This window comes from Xyrauchen texanus, chromosome 37 (assembly GCF_025860055.1).
Source record: "Xyrauchen texanus isolate HMW12.3.18 chromosome 37, RBS_HiC_50CHRs, whole genome shotgun sequence".
NCBI lineage: Eukaryota > Metazoa > Chordata > Actinopteri > Cypriniformes > Catostomidae > Xyrauchen > Xyrauchen texanus.
Window position 1 is genome coordinate 8,897,138 of NC_068312.1, and position 14,867 is coordinate 8,912,004.

The 14,867-nt window shown below is 38.6% G+C and overlaps 1 protein-coding gene across 3 annotated transcripts in view; it reads right to left on the minus strand.

Moving 5' to 3' along the window:
* Positions 1-2,776: 2,776 nt before the first annotated feature.
* LOC127630484 (dynamin-1-like protein) overlaps positions 2,777-14,867 on the minus strand; it is a 43,084-nt gene continuing 30,993 nt past the window's right edge. For all 3 annotated transcript variants that reach the window (XM_052108048.1, XM_052108046.1, XM_052108047.1), the window contains 3 exons: positions 11,753-11,862; positions 11,500-11,659; positions 2,777-6,500 (listed from right to left, as the gene is read on the minus strand). In XM_052108048.1, the coding sequence (XP_051964008.1) occupies positions 6,444-6,500; positions 11,500-11,659; positions 11,753-11,862 (327 nt within the window). In that variant the 3' untranslated portion in view covers positions 2,777-6,443. The remainder of the gene's footprint in view (positions 6,501-11,499; positions 11,660-11,752; positions 11,863-14,867) is intronic.

The window sequence follows — 14,867 nt, forward strand, 5'->3', positions numbered from 1 at the left end:
ATCGAGGCCCCCTTCGAGAGAATTGGCATAGACCTTGTAGGGCCATTAGAGCGGACGGCATGCGGACGTCGCTTTGTGTTGGTTGGACTATGCAACATGATATCTGGAAGCAGTGCCTCTACGCAACATTTCAGCACATAGTGTTGCGGAGGCACTCTTCAGAATAATCCAGAGTGGGGATTCCAAAGAAAATCCTCACTGATCAAGGCACTACTTTCTTGTCACGTACACTAAACTAGCTGTACGGATTACTGGGTATTAAATTGATTCGGACAAGCATGTGCCACCCACAAACGGATGGCTTGGTCAAACAGTTTAATCAAACCCTGAAAAACAAGATTCGTAAATTTGTGCAAGAAGATGCTCGAAAATGGGATAAGTGGCTTGAACCCCCAAATTATTGAAAATTATTGGTGTAAGCTTTGCGGTGTCTTAGATGTCCTGAGGGAAAATTGAGAGGGGGAACCTTCAACCAGCAAAAACTAAATTCAATTTGTTCTTGACCTGAGGGCAAAACTCCACACATTGGGGCAGCTATCACAGGAGAATTTGCTACAGGCTCAAGTACGTCAGTCGCGGCTGTATTACAGGGGAGCTTGGCTATGGGAATTCACACAGGTAGATAAAGTCCTTGTATTACTACCCACATTAAGCTCTAAATTACTTGCAAAGTGGCAAGGGCTCTTTGAGGTCACACAGCGAGTGGGGGAAGTTGATTATGAGGTTAAACGAACGAATGGGGCAGAGCATGGCAAATTTAACACCTCAACCTCATAAAACCATGGAGGTAGGTGGTCCCCATGGCTTTGGCGATGGTAGTACCAGAGAGGGAGGAGTTAGGGCCAGAGATGAACTTAAAAGCCAATCAAGGCACTCTGCACACTTGCAGAGACCACCTTTTACCCTCGCAAATCACGGACATGGCCGGTTGCAAAAAGAATTGTCTGACGTATTCTCGCCCCTTCCAGGTTGTACGTACCTCATAGAACACCATATTGAAACAAACCCAGGGGTAGTGGTGTGCAGCCTTCCCTACTTATTACCAGAGCACAAAAAAAGTGGTCAGAGAAGATTTAAGGGCATGCTTGATATGGGGGTAATAGAAGAGTCCCACAGTGACTGGGCCAGCCTGGTGGTGCTGGTTCCATAGAGTGATGGTTGGGATCTGTGTAGATTATAGGTAAGTCACCACGGTTTCTAAATTTGGCGCATATCCAACGCCTCGTATTTAATGAACTGCTTGATCTGTCACTTTTGTGACACTGGATTTGACAATTGGTTATTTGCAGATCCCCTTAACGCCAATGTACTGTGAGAAAATGGCTTTTTCCACACCGTTTGAATTACACCAAATCGTGACACTTTTGTTTTGATCGGTTTGTTCGAAGGCCCCAGCTACGTTTCAGCACCTTATGGACAGAGTTCTCAGGCCACACTCTGCTTATGCCGCTGCCTATCTATATGACATCATTATATACATTAATGATTGGCAGCGGCATATGCAGCATCTGCGGGCTGTTCTGAGGTCACTGCGATGGGCGGGACTCACAGCAAACCCTAAGAAGTGTGCAACTGGGTGGGTAGAAGTATGGTATCTGGAGATCCACTTGGGCCAAAGGAAGGTGCACCCACAAATTGTTAAGACCGGTGCGATTGCAGCCTGCGCGAGACCCAAGACCAAACAGGAGGAGAGACAGTTCCTGGGGTTGGCTACTAAAGAAGGTTTGTGCCTAATTATTCAGATGTCACCAGTCCGCTGACTGATCTCAATAGAAAGGGAGCCCCAGACACGGTCCAGTGTACGGATCAGTGCCAACAGGATTTTATGCAAGTGAAAGCTGTACTTTGTGGAGGGCTGTTCTCCTGATTTCTCTCTCTTTTTGTGTTACAGACCTATGCATCAGACAGAGGGTTGGGAGCCATGTTTTCCCAGCTGGTTGAGGGGGAGGAGTGCCCGGTGCTGTACATCAGTCGAAAGCACTCGGTGAGAGTGGGAAGGTACAGCACCATTGAGAAAGAGTGTCTGGCCATCAAGTGGGTGGACCTCATCCTTCAGTACTACCTCCTGGGATGGGCTTTCACCCTCTGTTCTGACCACGCCCACTATAGTGTCTCCATCGCATGAAGGATATCACCGCGCAGATCACCCGTGTGTATCTGGCTCTTAAGCCTTTTAAGTTTTAGGTGGTCCACAGGCTGGGGGCACAGATGGCTGTTGCCTGCAGAAATGGGGGGGGGGTGGGGGGGAGACAGGTTTTAAGAGCGAGCCAGATGATAGTTCCAGCACACACACCCAAAGAGAGCCCATTGACAGTCCGCTGAAAGCTAGTTTTTTGAGTGTAAACTAAATGACCTTTCGAGATTAATTTTGCAGTCTCCCACTTGCTCTTTCCCCCATCACAAAATTTGTTACAGTTTTATAGTCTCATTTGAGTAGCTCTGCTATTATTTAGAAATAAACTTCAGGTTTTCTGCTTCAAATAATCCAACAGAACAAGTCTCATTTCTCTACAGCTCCACAAAACATTTTCCTCTCTGCATTTCTTGTTATTGCCTGTGGGCACTCGACTGTAAAAACCAGAGCAAGCTGATAAAGGCTGGTAAAATGTGTCTCCCTTTATAGATCTAAAATACTTGGAACTTTTTTAATTTCAGCACAGATAACTGCAAAAATAAGATGTTAATTTGTGTGCCCCTAAAAGGAATAATGTGTGATCTGCAGAATATTGAAAAATATATTTTATAGCTGCTTTCAATAACGAGTAAGAAGGCAGATTATCATTTGATTTTAATGATGTTGTGAACAGCAAATAGTACATCAACATGTATAACAAAAATAAAATGGCAGACAGGTGCTTCAAGGCATTTTTCTAATTGGCATGTTTCAAGACAATCTCTCACACGTAAAATTACTCTCACACAAACATATGGACGCAACTGCATGCTCAACAGGAAAGCTCAATTAGTTTTTATATAATTAAAATACGCCTTTGTCTTTTCACACTTGCTTACTATAGGAGAATGCACAACACACAGGTAATGAAGATGTCAATAGATGTTTTAAAGCTAGATGAATATTGTGAAACCTTCCAAGAACATTTCTGGGTCATATTTAGCTCCAAAATTAAATGAAATTTTAGCTCCAAATTTTTTATTGCAATAAATACTGTTTAACAGTAATCGAAACCTAATGAGAATCATCATTGAAAATAGAAATAATTACCAAATTACCAATCAGTGATTGAAACTTTGTAGGGGAAACATGCAAAGTTGTTATGAAAATAACATCATGTTGCAAAACAAATAGTGGTCCTAATAAAAAGGCTTCCTTTTCGTAATGCTAAATAAAAAAAATGTTCTTTGGTTTTGGGGTGAAATTTGACTCGGACATGTTCTTGACCGGTTTTGTGAGATTAACCGGTTTATTGGAGACTATTTGTGGTCAGTGTTGATGTGCAGATTTCTATGTTAAAAATCACTCAAACAGTCTAACAAGTTACTATAAATGAACATCTTAAAGTTTTTAGCACCTCTACACTAATGTACATCCTTAAAGGGTAACATGACTCCACTGAAACATATATCCCTAAATTAGGTCAAAAGAGACCTAATTCATTGGATAAAATATGAGGTTAACCAAAAAGAAATGCATGCTGTCAAACACCTGATATACTACATATAATAGATTGACCAATAGTGGATTTTGCAGATACCGATAACTAAGGTGATAGAAAAGGCCAATAGCAGATTAATAGGTCGATAATTTTTAAAATCAATAAACAACAAGCAACTGATTAACTAATCAAAATAATAAATATGCATTAAGTGAGGATAAAAATATGGATGAATATTTTCAATGATAAAATATTTAGATACAGCAAATCCCCACAAGGTATCAGTGATTGTATTTATTTCCCCTCTTAAGGCAGCGGTTGTACTGTTCAACCAATCCGTTCTAACTGTCGATTTCTCCAGGGCCGGCCACAGAGGAACAGTAATAAAATAATAATAATAATAAATAAATATATATATATATATATATAGCGAATGTGGGAGTATGTGGGTGTACTTGCATGTAAATCAAGTGGCACAAAGCGCAATTTGCTATTTTCCTGAGAAATAGGTCATTGCGTTGAGACATTTGAGAACCACGTCTAATTTTTGCGCAATCTAAAAACTCAGTTCCTGCACGTGCAGTTTGGAGATTCCACCACCAGATGATATCAAAGAGCTTTATATCACTTTTAATACTAGCCATGATTTGTTTCAATAGATCAAAATGATTAATAATAATAATAATAATAATAATAATAATAATAATGTTTATTTTGTATAGCACCTTTCCAAAATATAAATTTAAAAACAATTAACAATGGGAAAGAAGCAAAGCATATTTCAAGGAAGTGAGACATGGGCGAGCAGGACGAGAACCAATGGTCCCAGAGAGGCCGATAGAGAACATATAACACACGCATCACAGTCACAGTGCAGGGGATCCATTGCATACAGCCCAACATTGCTTGACAGAAAATGGCATATATAACAGTACAGTGATACTGCAATAACATGATAAGAACCTCAGAATTAACAGCACTTGACCCAGCCCATTAGAGCTTTGCACATGCAATTTCACCAAACCCACTTGCGCCTAGACTTAGCGCATGCTTGCACGAAAATATAAAAACTTTGTGGCCATGCCTACTCACTTTGCACATATGATGTATTGCATAGCCCTGTGCTTATGGCTTAGCACTCTTAAAATAGGACCCCAAGTCTAAGTGCCCTCCAATTGAGCCGAAACCGATTATTTGAAATTGCTTAACGTGACTCAACCAAGTGTAAGCGCATCTGGTTTTTCAGGCCACATCCGTAAACTTTACTCCACTCAAACAAAACTACATCAGCATACAGAACAAGTTTGAGAGCCCAAAGATGACAAGACAATGGGGAACATGACAGCTGTTGACTTGCACGGCAATCTTCAAATCATCTCCTGATTTTAACTTTCATGAGCCACATCAAGTGCAGCAAAATGACGCTACCTAGCATTAACATCATCACAGAGGTGATCTCCATTCTATATGGATATATTGTATGAGCTATAGATCACATTTAACCAGATATCAATCCAATCAATCAAGACATGAAATAACTAATGGCAAACAGCCAAAAGTTAAAGTTCAACCCAACAAATGAAATACTTCGTGACATTGGAATTACAACCACAATAACGAACAAATATACTACAAGCCAAAAGACCGATTTTCATTGTAAACATGAATTCTCCAGGACAATTTATATTCAATGCACTGGCCAATACTTCTTACTGTTCAGGGTATCAAGCAGTGATTCAGATGGAATGTTTTCATTTCTTCTACCTCATTTGACCTTCTCTGAAACAGTCGTACTCTCACAATAAATATTCATACATGCATAAATATTACATGGCAGTGTAATTCTCTAGCACATCTAAGGGAGATTTGAAGTGTTTCAGAGCACTGCTAACAAGAAAAGCTCTTTGTTCTATGGCCATGTACACTACACCACCATTTATTTGCACTAGATGTCAGTCACAGGTTGTATCATCAATTATCATATACTGTAACATTATAATAGCTTTGAGTCTAACTTACATACATTATGTATTTCCTGCCTTAGCTTTTGTTCTGAGCCCATATTGGCTATGTGAAATGACATAACGAAGTTCTCCTGAAGTGTGCAACCTTTCAAACATGCATACTTTTTTCCACATATTTAGGGCTGCACATTAAATGTATTATCACGATCAAATTTATGGTTTACGCTGAATACACATAAAATTACATCATCTTTCATTTACAACATATTAAGTTACTCAATCATTTGAGTGTATGAGATTGCATGAGTAACAGTTTCAGCCTAAGTCAGAGTAGACTTAACATTTAATTGGACGAAAACAAGACCATGAGGGACAATTTCACACTGTTGTGCACCAGGCGTTTTCATCACATTAAACATAACCTCTGACTAAGGTCTATTGAGCTTGATTTGGTATACAAGTTTTTGGGATATTGATAGTAGTATTTGAGACATTCCTAAGTTTTGATAACGTTAAATGAAAGAGTAGTTATTGCAAACGTCCAAAAACCACAACCAAACTTTTATGAAGTTGAAGAAACTGACGTGGACATGATATGTTCACTACCATTGCACAAACACACAGACACACACGCATAATGGAATGCTGTGCATACAGTAGAAATAAGGAGCAACTGAAAAACTGTACACAAATAAATGTGTTATAAAATATTTTCTTGAATGTTCAGGCTGGCAAAGGCACTGAACTCCTTCAGATATGATGTATTTGATCAATGTCATACACGCATGCACTCACACAAAGCACATACATCACACACACAAACATGTAAACAGTGTCCTGACACAATGTTCATGAGAACGTTTGGCTACCAAAGATGAGTCTCGCGGATCTCTGAGATAATGTTACTGGCTTTCTTCAGGGCCTGAAAGAGAAAGAAACGGAAAGACAGATTGGAAAGAGCCAAAATGAGCGGGAAAGATCAGTATTGGTACAATAGTGCTACTGTAGGTAAACTGTATAAAAAAGCTATATTTGTATTTTTGGATCAGTACTAAAGCAGTATGATACAGTACAGTACGGTTGTTGTTTTTAAAAGATAAATGTTGTCACACATGACACATTCTTGCCCTCAAAATGAGTTACAGTATTCGAAATGGGCTGAAGAGAACATAGAATACATGGACCTCGACGCACATTTTAAATAACCCAGTGGAGATATTATATGTCGTACAATTCCTCGCTCCCGGACACAGCTACAATGGATGCAGACAAATGTTACAACTGCTTTTGTAAACGCTCAATACACTTATGACACAAATCCAGATGTGTGGTGAAGTCAAGGACACTTCCTGCATGTTAAAGAGATGATTGAAGTGTCAGGATAGTAGTGGAGTTATGCTGTATATTCCCAGCAGTGTAAAATCAGATCAAGGTGGTCTGCGACATCCTCTGCTACACAGTGGTCAGATTTGTGGGCATGTTTTTACCATTATCTAATCTGCACAATGACTTTAGTGAAACAGCATGCAAATAAACAGCACTTTTATCAGGCGCAATGTATTATTAATGCTATTGCTAATGCTAATGCTCAAGACTATTACAAATGTAATTGGGTTGAATCATAAACTATTTTTTAACCTTTAAAACACTATCATGGTGACAAATAAAAATACAGAATGCCATATATAAGATCAAACAGAAGACTAAATTAATAACAATCATCTAACAGGACATTTTACTGTCCACAAATATATAAAACAAAAGTTAAAGCGAGTTTCGGACTAGCGCTCTAGTGCACCAGAGCCAAACACACAACCCAGAGACCAACAGTACACTTGTATCATCAGAGACGAATGAGCTATTGTCTTCGCCACACCACTCGTTAAAAGCATAAAACAAATAATAACAAAATTAACACATTTAGGTTTGATTACACTTATGCGCAAGATTTCAATTGACAATCTTTTTGTTAGTACCACTTTCAACTCACCGGGTCAAATATAAATGCAATAATGCCATCATTAATTTACACTTCATTTGCATTGATATTGTTTTTTTTTTTTACTAAGGCTAATCTAATTTTGTTTCGATTTTTAGGAAGATGGTACGATTAACCCTCGTGCCCTGTTTTTAAGAAGAATTGTATTGTTTGCGGTCAAATCAATTTGTAAAGTATTTTTTTCATGAAAGAAAGTTTCACTAAAGTTGTGAATTTTGGGGGGGGGATTTTATGCCATTTAAATGTTATCTATCTTTAAATTGCTCAATTACACAGTGAAATTTGCATATGCAAATAAGCTCATTTATTATCATTTCACTACAGTAAAAACCTGAAGAGAATAAGAGACTGTATGTATTGGGGCAGATTGCAGAAATCTGGTGGAATAAAAGAACAATTACGTAACTTGAAAATCATGTCATTACAATAAGAACCAGCAGATGGCTGCAGAGATCCACTAAATCATTCCTGGTTGTAACAAGATGTAACAAGTGTGTGTGTGTGTGAGAGAGCATGTGCACGTGTATGCGTGTGTGTCCTGCCTTGTGGATGCGTTATGGTCTCACCCTTTAATTTTTGTGTGTGTGTGTGTGTGTGTGTGTTCTTCCTTGTGGATGCGTTATGGTCTCACCTTTTCATGTGTGTGTGTGTGTGTGCGCGCGCGTGCGCTCTTGCTCTTGGGTGTGTATGCATGTGTGTTCTGCCTTGTGGAAGCGTTATTGTCTCACCCTTTCATTTTTGTGTGTGTGTGTGTGTGTTCTGCCTTGTAGATGCATTATGGTCTGACCCTTTCATTTTGGTGTGTGTGTCCTGCCTTTTGGCTTAATGATTGATTTTATTTGACTAATTCCCACCCATTCATTACTGTGTGTGTGTGTGTGTGTGTGTGTGTGTGTGTGTGTGTGTGTGTGTGTGTGTGTGTGTTGCATTGTGGATAGGGCTGGGGGGAAAATGTGTTCTGTTACATAATGCAATTCTTGAGGTGAACGATTTTAAAATAGTCTCCCTAATGAAAAATCTTTTTTTATTATTATGTTTATATTAGTGCTAATACAATAATTGAAGGATACATTTAGGAAGCCTTATTTGTGTAGATATCAATGAAAACATTTGAAGAAGTCCTCAGCATTCAAGAAGGCCATGATCTTTATACAGGACAATGCTCCATCACATGCATCTGAGTACTCCACTGCTTGGCTAGCCAGCAAGGGCCTCAAAGATGCCCAAATAATGACTTTGCCCCCTTCCTCACCTGACTTAAATCCTACTGAGATATTGTGGGCCCTTCTCAAACATGTGATGTACAGTGAGGGAAGACAATACACATCTTTGAACAGCATTTGGGAGGCTGTGGTTGCTGCTTCAGTGAAAGTTGATTTTGAACAGATCAAGAAACTGACAGACTCAATGGATGGAAGACTCATAGCAGTTATTGAAAAGGGTGGCTATATTGGTCACTGAATATTTTTGCAAGGCCAACATTTTTATTTAATTGTCATTTTGTGTTACTTATTTGTTGCACTTACTCAAAAAATTGAGAATAAAAAATTGAGTTGGGAGAAATTATTTTTGTAATTTAGTAGCCTAATAATTGTGCACACTAATATTTGCCTAATGATTACGCACACTTCTATATTTCCCTGAGAAAGACAAAACTCACTTTTTCTTGGTTAAATATTCAGGTTTGAGGTTCAATAACATTTTGGATTGACGGAGAGCATTGTGTTTGTTCAACAAATAAATACAATTTGCCTAATAATTGTGCAAGCTGTGTAGATGAATTGTCATGTTTCATAATTCAGTACAGCCCCAGAAATGGTTCTTGAACAAGTTTACTTTTTAGCCTCCATTTACATGTTGCGAAATTATCATAATAATAATAATAATAATAATAATAGACATACTTTCCTTTTTTGCACAACGCCAGCTTATATATATGGCGAGAGCCAGTTTAGTTATTCAAGATTAAAACAAAAAAAGGTGTTTAAGATTTTTTTTTAGATTGTTTAAGATTTACTTGGTTAAAAACCTTTTCAAAAGAGTCAACAGAATAATACAGGTTCCTCAAGTGTGCAGAAGCGTTACGGTCCAGTCAGACATGTTTAATGGATTGTGGGTTCTGACAGGATGGGCACTTTGGTGAATTTTCTCCAGATAGTAAAAATTGGTGTGTGAGCCTTGCATGTCCTATCCAGCATCGAGTGTAAGTGACTTGATCCCAACGATTAAAAGGGAACACGTGTCTTGTCCCAACAACAGGATTTATTTATTGTAATTTGTTGTTTAAACAATGACCCCATTCCGACTGCCATTTGTTTTTAGTGTATACGTTTAATGTTGGTTTTAGGTCTGTGAACGGAATAGAGCATTTCATGGTTCTGAGGATAATGCTTCTTGGGTAGCTCTATCTGCTGGTTCATTACCAGAGATTCTTGAGTGGCCTGGTACCCAGCAGAACATAATACTACAATTATTTTGATTCAGAGATGACAATTTGTTTAAAATCTTCAGGATTGTTGTGTGTTCAGCTTTTATAGACTCCAATGCTTAATTTGTTCTTTATTTGTTTTCAGTTTAGTTGCATATTGTAGGGCCAGCTTTATGCATCTGATTAATTGGTTCATTGGCTTCCACATATAAACTTTTAATTGGTGATGTTCTGTATGCTCCAAAGGCCAGACGAATATTACCATAATACCATGATACTTGGTGGTGAACAGTATCTAGAAGTCATATATATGATCTCCTGGCTGATCCATAAATGATGCTTCCATAGTCCAGCTTTGAGCAAATCAAGGTTCTGTACAGATTCATAAGAGTTGAACTGTCTGCTCCCCATTTGGTTTTGGTTAAACCTTAAAAATGTTCATAGCTTTAAAACATTTATTTTTCAATAATTTTTATAGAGGGATAAAAGACAACTTACTACCAAAGTTATGTTATATTTTACATTCTAAAATAACACAATTAGTTTAATAAGTTAAAATGATATATTGTATATACTATTACTATATACTGTATTTGTTGAATACAAAGGGACATAATACAGCCTTATACAGGTACATGGGTACTAATGGGTCAACTAATACTAATACTGACTGGACGAATGGTAGTTTTAAATTGGTAGTTTTGCACATCCATACCTTTTTCCTGCAAATTCTGTATTACATGGTGAAATTATTGTCATTTCACACAACTGCTCTTCAAGAGACATTTCTTTCTGAGAAAAAGAATCACAACGCTAACAGAATCGCAATACTTTAAAAATTGCAATACATATTGAATCAGCAAGGAAATATCATTTATCGAATCAGGAGGTTTGTGGCAATTCTCAGCCATAATTGTAGCTGTGTTATAGTCTCACGCCTTTATTTCTGTGGTGTGTGTAATGCATTGTGGCTCATTGATTGATTTTATTAGAGAAATACAAAAATAAAAAAAATAAACTGCTCTGTGTTAAAGTCTCACCCATTCATTTTCTATGGTCATTTAAATTTGACCATGAAAAACACAAGTGTCACATGGCCTAATCTCATCGAATCCAGTCCAGATGTTTTTGTTTGTGTTCAGAAAAGTAACCATGCCTTGAGCCACGAATTTTATTAAAGAAACCAAGTTTATTGAAAATGGAGACATCCTTGCATTTTCTTTTATATGCCATAAATAAATTAAAATTAAACTTCAATGCGGTTAGATTTCCTTCTACATATCAAAATGGCAAAATAAATATATAACAATAATAAAATAATAATATTAACAATGTTAATCATAATAACACATTTTCTTCACACTAAAATAAGGTGCAAAAATTGCCCCATCTGCCGGTGACTTTGCTAACGAGAATTAAGTGTTAATTGCGCCAATACGGTGTGAAAGGTTGACTACCTAATGCATGGTTGTTTCAAAACACACATAAACATACCTCCAGCATCTGTGCGACCTCAGTGCGCTGCTGCGCTGTTTCCTGAGATTCAACGAGGAGCTCCTGCAGCAGATGCTGTTTGTACAGCTGACCTACCAGCTCACTCTGCAGATGCTCTTTCACAAAATTCACCAGGAAATGCATCACCGTCTTTGGCACACTATAGAGAGCAGAAAACAGAAAAAATTATGCAAACTGGCCTCCAGTCACCCGGTTACTTTGCTTCCACACAAACAGGCAGCAGGAGCCTGACCTGTCCTGGATGCTCTTACGCACGATAAGGAAGTAGCATATGATGAGTCGCTGGATGACCTCACAGTCTCTCTGCTCACGAGCGCTCAGTTTGCGGGATACTGGCACAGCCTAGAGAAACATTTTCAAAAGCTGTAGGTGTAAAGCTGTAAAATGTATTTTTATTAAAACAAAATATTTCAGCTTTTTTATACAAGTATATGAGAGTCTAGTCAAAAAGGTCTTGGAAACATTTTACCAGGTCTTCAATTATTTTTGGTCCTTTTTCCAATACCTTTTACAGTATGTATAAAGTTTATTGTTTTAGCCTCGTCCCAGACACAGACTTCCAATCGTTAACTACAATCCCTTCCGAAAAAGTTGACAGTATGGAAAATATTAATAAAAACAAAAAGGAGTAGTTTGTAAATTCTATTGACCCTTTGTTGTGTTACCTTGGGAATTTAATAGTTTTTTGTTTTAATTTTTTTAAATATACACTCGTTTCAAATCAGATGGTTGCTGATTTGGATATATATATATATATATATATATATATATATATATATATATATATAGACACACACCAGTTAGTTTCAGTCCTCGAATCTGATTGGACAAGAGACGTTCCATGAGCACTGATGGTCATCAGCACTTGGACGCTTCACTGTGTATCACTCCGCTTGTGTTCAACGTCTTCAAATAAAGTGTAAGAGCAGTGCATATGTGTTAAGAGCTAATGTAAGCAATGTGTCTCTTTTTACATCTATATTTTTTTTTCATTACATATGTTAGCCAGCAGGTGGTGGCAAAAGATAATTTTTGTGTGTAATATGAGCCAGTTGGTGACGTGAAGTGAATCCCGTTAGTCATTGTTTACATTGAACAGTGCTCCGTGATCGCTCGTATTACTACTACATTACTAAAGCTTGGAAATAGCTTTAAATAGCTTTAAACAAACAATTTCAACATTAAGGCTCATCACAGCTGAAAGACACAACAGACTGATTGATTCCAGGACTCAAGGTGCTTACATCTTACTGGAGTTTCCACATTAGATACATACTGTTTAAAATGGTGGAGGGCATTGCGGTTTCTATAGGGAATGACTCTTGCGCACCAGCTACCGCAAAATGGAGAGGAATACCCCCACTTGGACGGCTATTTTACCACTGAGAAAGCTGATCTTCAGAAAGCTGACAGCATCTCTGCTTGGGTGTTGCAACAGGTGATAGCACACTCTCTCTCTCTCTCTCTCTCTCTCTCTATGTACACACACACACACACACACACACACACACACCCATCATTGTTTATCCAATAACTTGTTCGAAACAGCACAAGCCATGATAATATTTCTGAAGTGAAATTTTATTATTACTAATAAAGGCTTTGACGCATCATTTGTTTTGAACCAGCAATAGCCAATTCTGATCCGTCGCGTAAGAAAGTAGTTCCATGCACAAATTAGTTTTTATGACCGTACTCAGTTTTTCCTCATTTTTTAAAATTTACTTGTACATTCAACTGTTGTATATAAGCAATATCACACTCACAATCATGCTATATGGCTCTAAATGAGCACTGCTGTGATTACCTACGGCACTCGGCCTGCAGCCTTGTGCATGCAGCCGAATCACTGCAGTGCTGATGTATCACACACTTGTGATATTGCTTAAATATATATATTTACACACAGATCAACCACAACATTAAAACCAATTGCAAAATACTGTGCCGTTATTATAACCGACTCCTATTGCAAAAACAAGACCTCTGAAGTTGTCCTGTGGTATCTGGCACTAATGGGGCTTTTCACCGAGCTGCACGGTACAGCTCGGCTCTGCTCGCTATTTGGGTGTTTTCCACTGTGGAAAGTACCTGGTACCTGGCACTTTTTTAGTACCACCTCTGCCGAGGTTCCAAACAAGTCGAGCCGATACTAAATGTGACGTCAAAACCCTGCAGATCACTGATTGGTCAGAGTCTCGTCACTACCAGCATCACTGGAATTGCGACACGGGACATCAACCCGCTAGATTTAAAGTTAGCAACAGCAATAGCAGATCATTTTTTCACGTGACTTTCGAAATTGTAAAAAGAAATGGCTGTGCACAAAACCACAGTGGTCAATAAACAAGGTGCAGACATTCCTCTCGTTAGCGACGAACAAAACGACGCAAAACGAAAAAGTCTTTTAGGAAGTGTCTCAGCTGTTGGCCTCACACAGCTACCACCGGACCTACCAACAGTGCAGGGAAAAGTTCTTTTTTTTTTTAAATTGACTACAGAACCATCAAGGACCACAACAGCCAGAGTGGTTTAAACAGAAGAAAGTGGAAGTGGTTCAACCAAATGGACGCCATCTATGGCTATTGTCTGACGAGCAATGGGAGGGAGAGTGCCCTGGATTTGGCCACGACGTTGTTGGAGACCACGATGGAGGATGATACGTTTTGTTACGTTAACTCTATACTCTGCTTGAAAGCTTCACTTTATTTAGTTAACCAGCTACTTTGAAAGCTTGCTTCTAAAACAACCAGGCCAATTTACTGTTACACTTGTGTAAACAGTGTAAAAAATAACCATGCAACAACTGCTTTATGCAGCACAATGAGTTAGTAGCTAACAGCTAGCGGTCGTGTTATTGTTTATGGTCATTAATGTTGTGTCCTAGCCAAGTTGACGCGGCACTAAAATGCAGTGGAAAAGTAAGCTCAGAAAAGTAAATCAAGCAGAGTCGATTCGAACCATAACTTGCAGTGGAAAAGCAGCAGATCCTGTAAGTTGCGAGGCTTGGATTGGACTTGTTGATCCAGCACATCCCATAGATGCTCAATCGGATTGAGATCTGGCATATTTGGAGGCCCAGTCAACACCTTGAACTCTTTGAACCATTCCTGAACCATTTTTGCAGGTCACTGCCATCAGGGAATACCATTGCCATGAAGGGGTGTACGTGGTCTGCAACAATCTTTAGGTACGTGGTACATGTCAAAGTAACATCTACATGAATTCCAGGACCCAAGGTTTCCCAGCAGAACATTGCCCAGAGCATCACACTGCCACCGCCAGCCTGCCTTCTTCCTATAGTGCATCCTGCTGTCATCTCTACTCCAGGTAAACAACACAAAAGC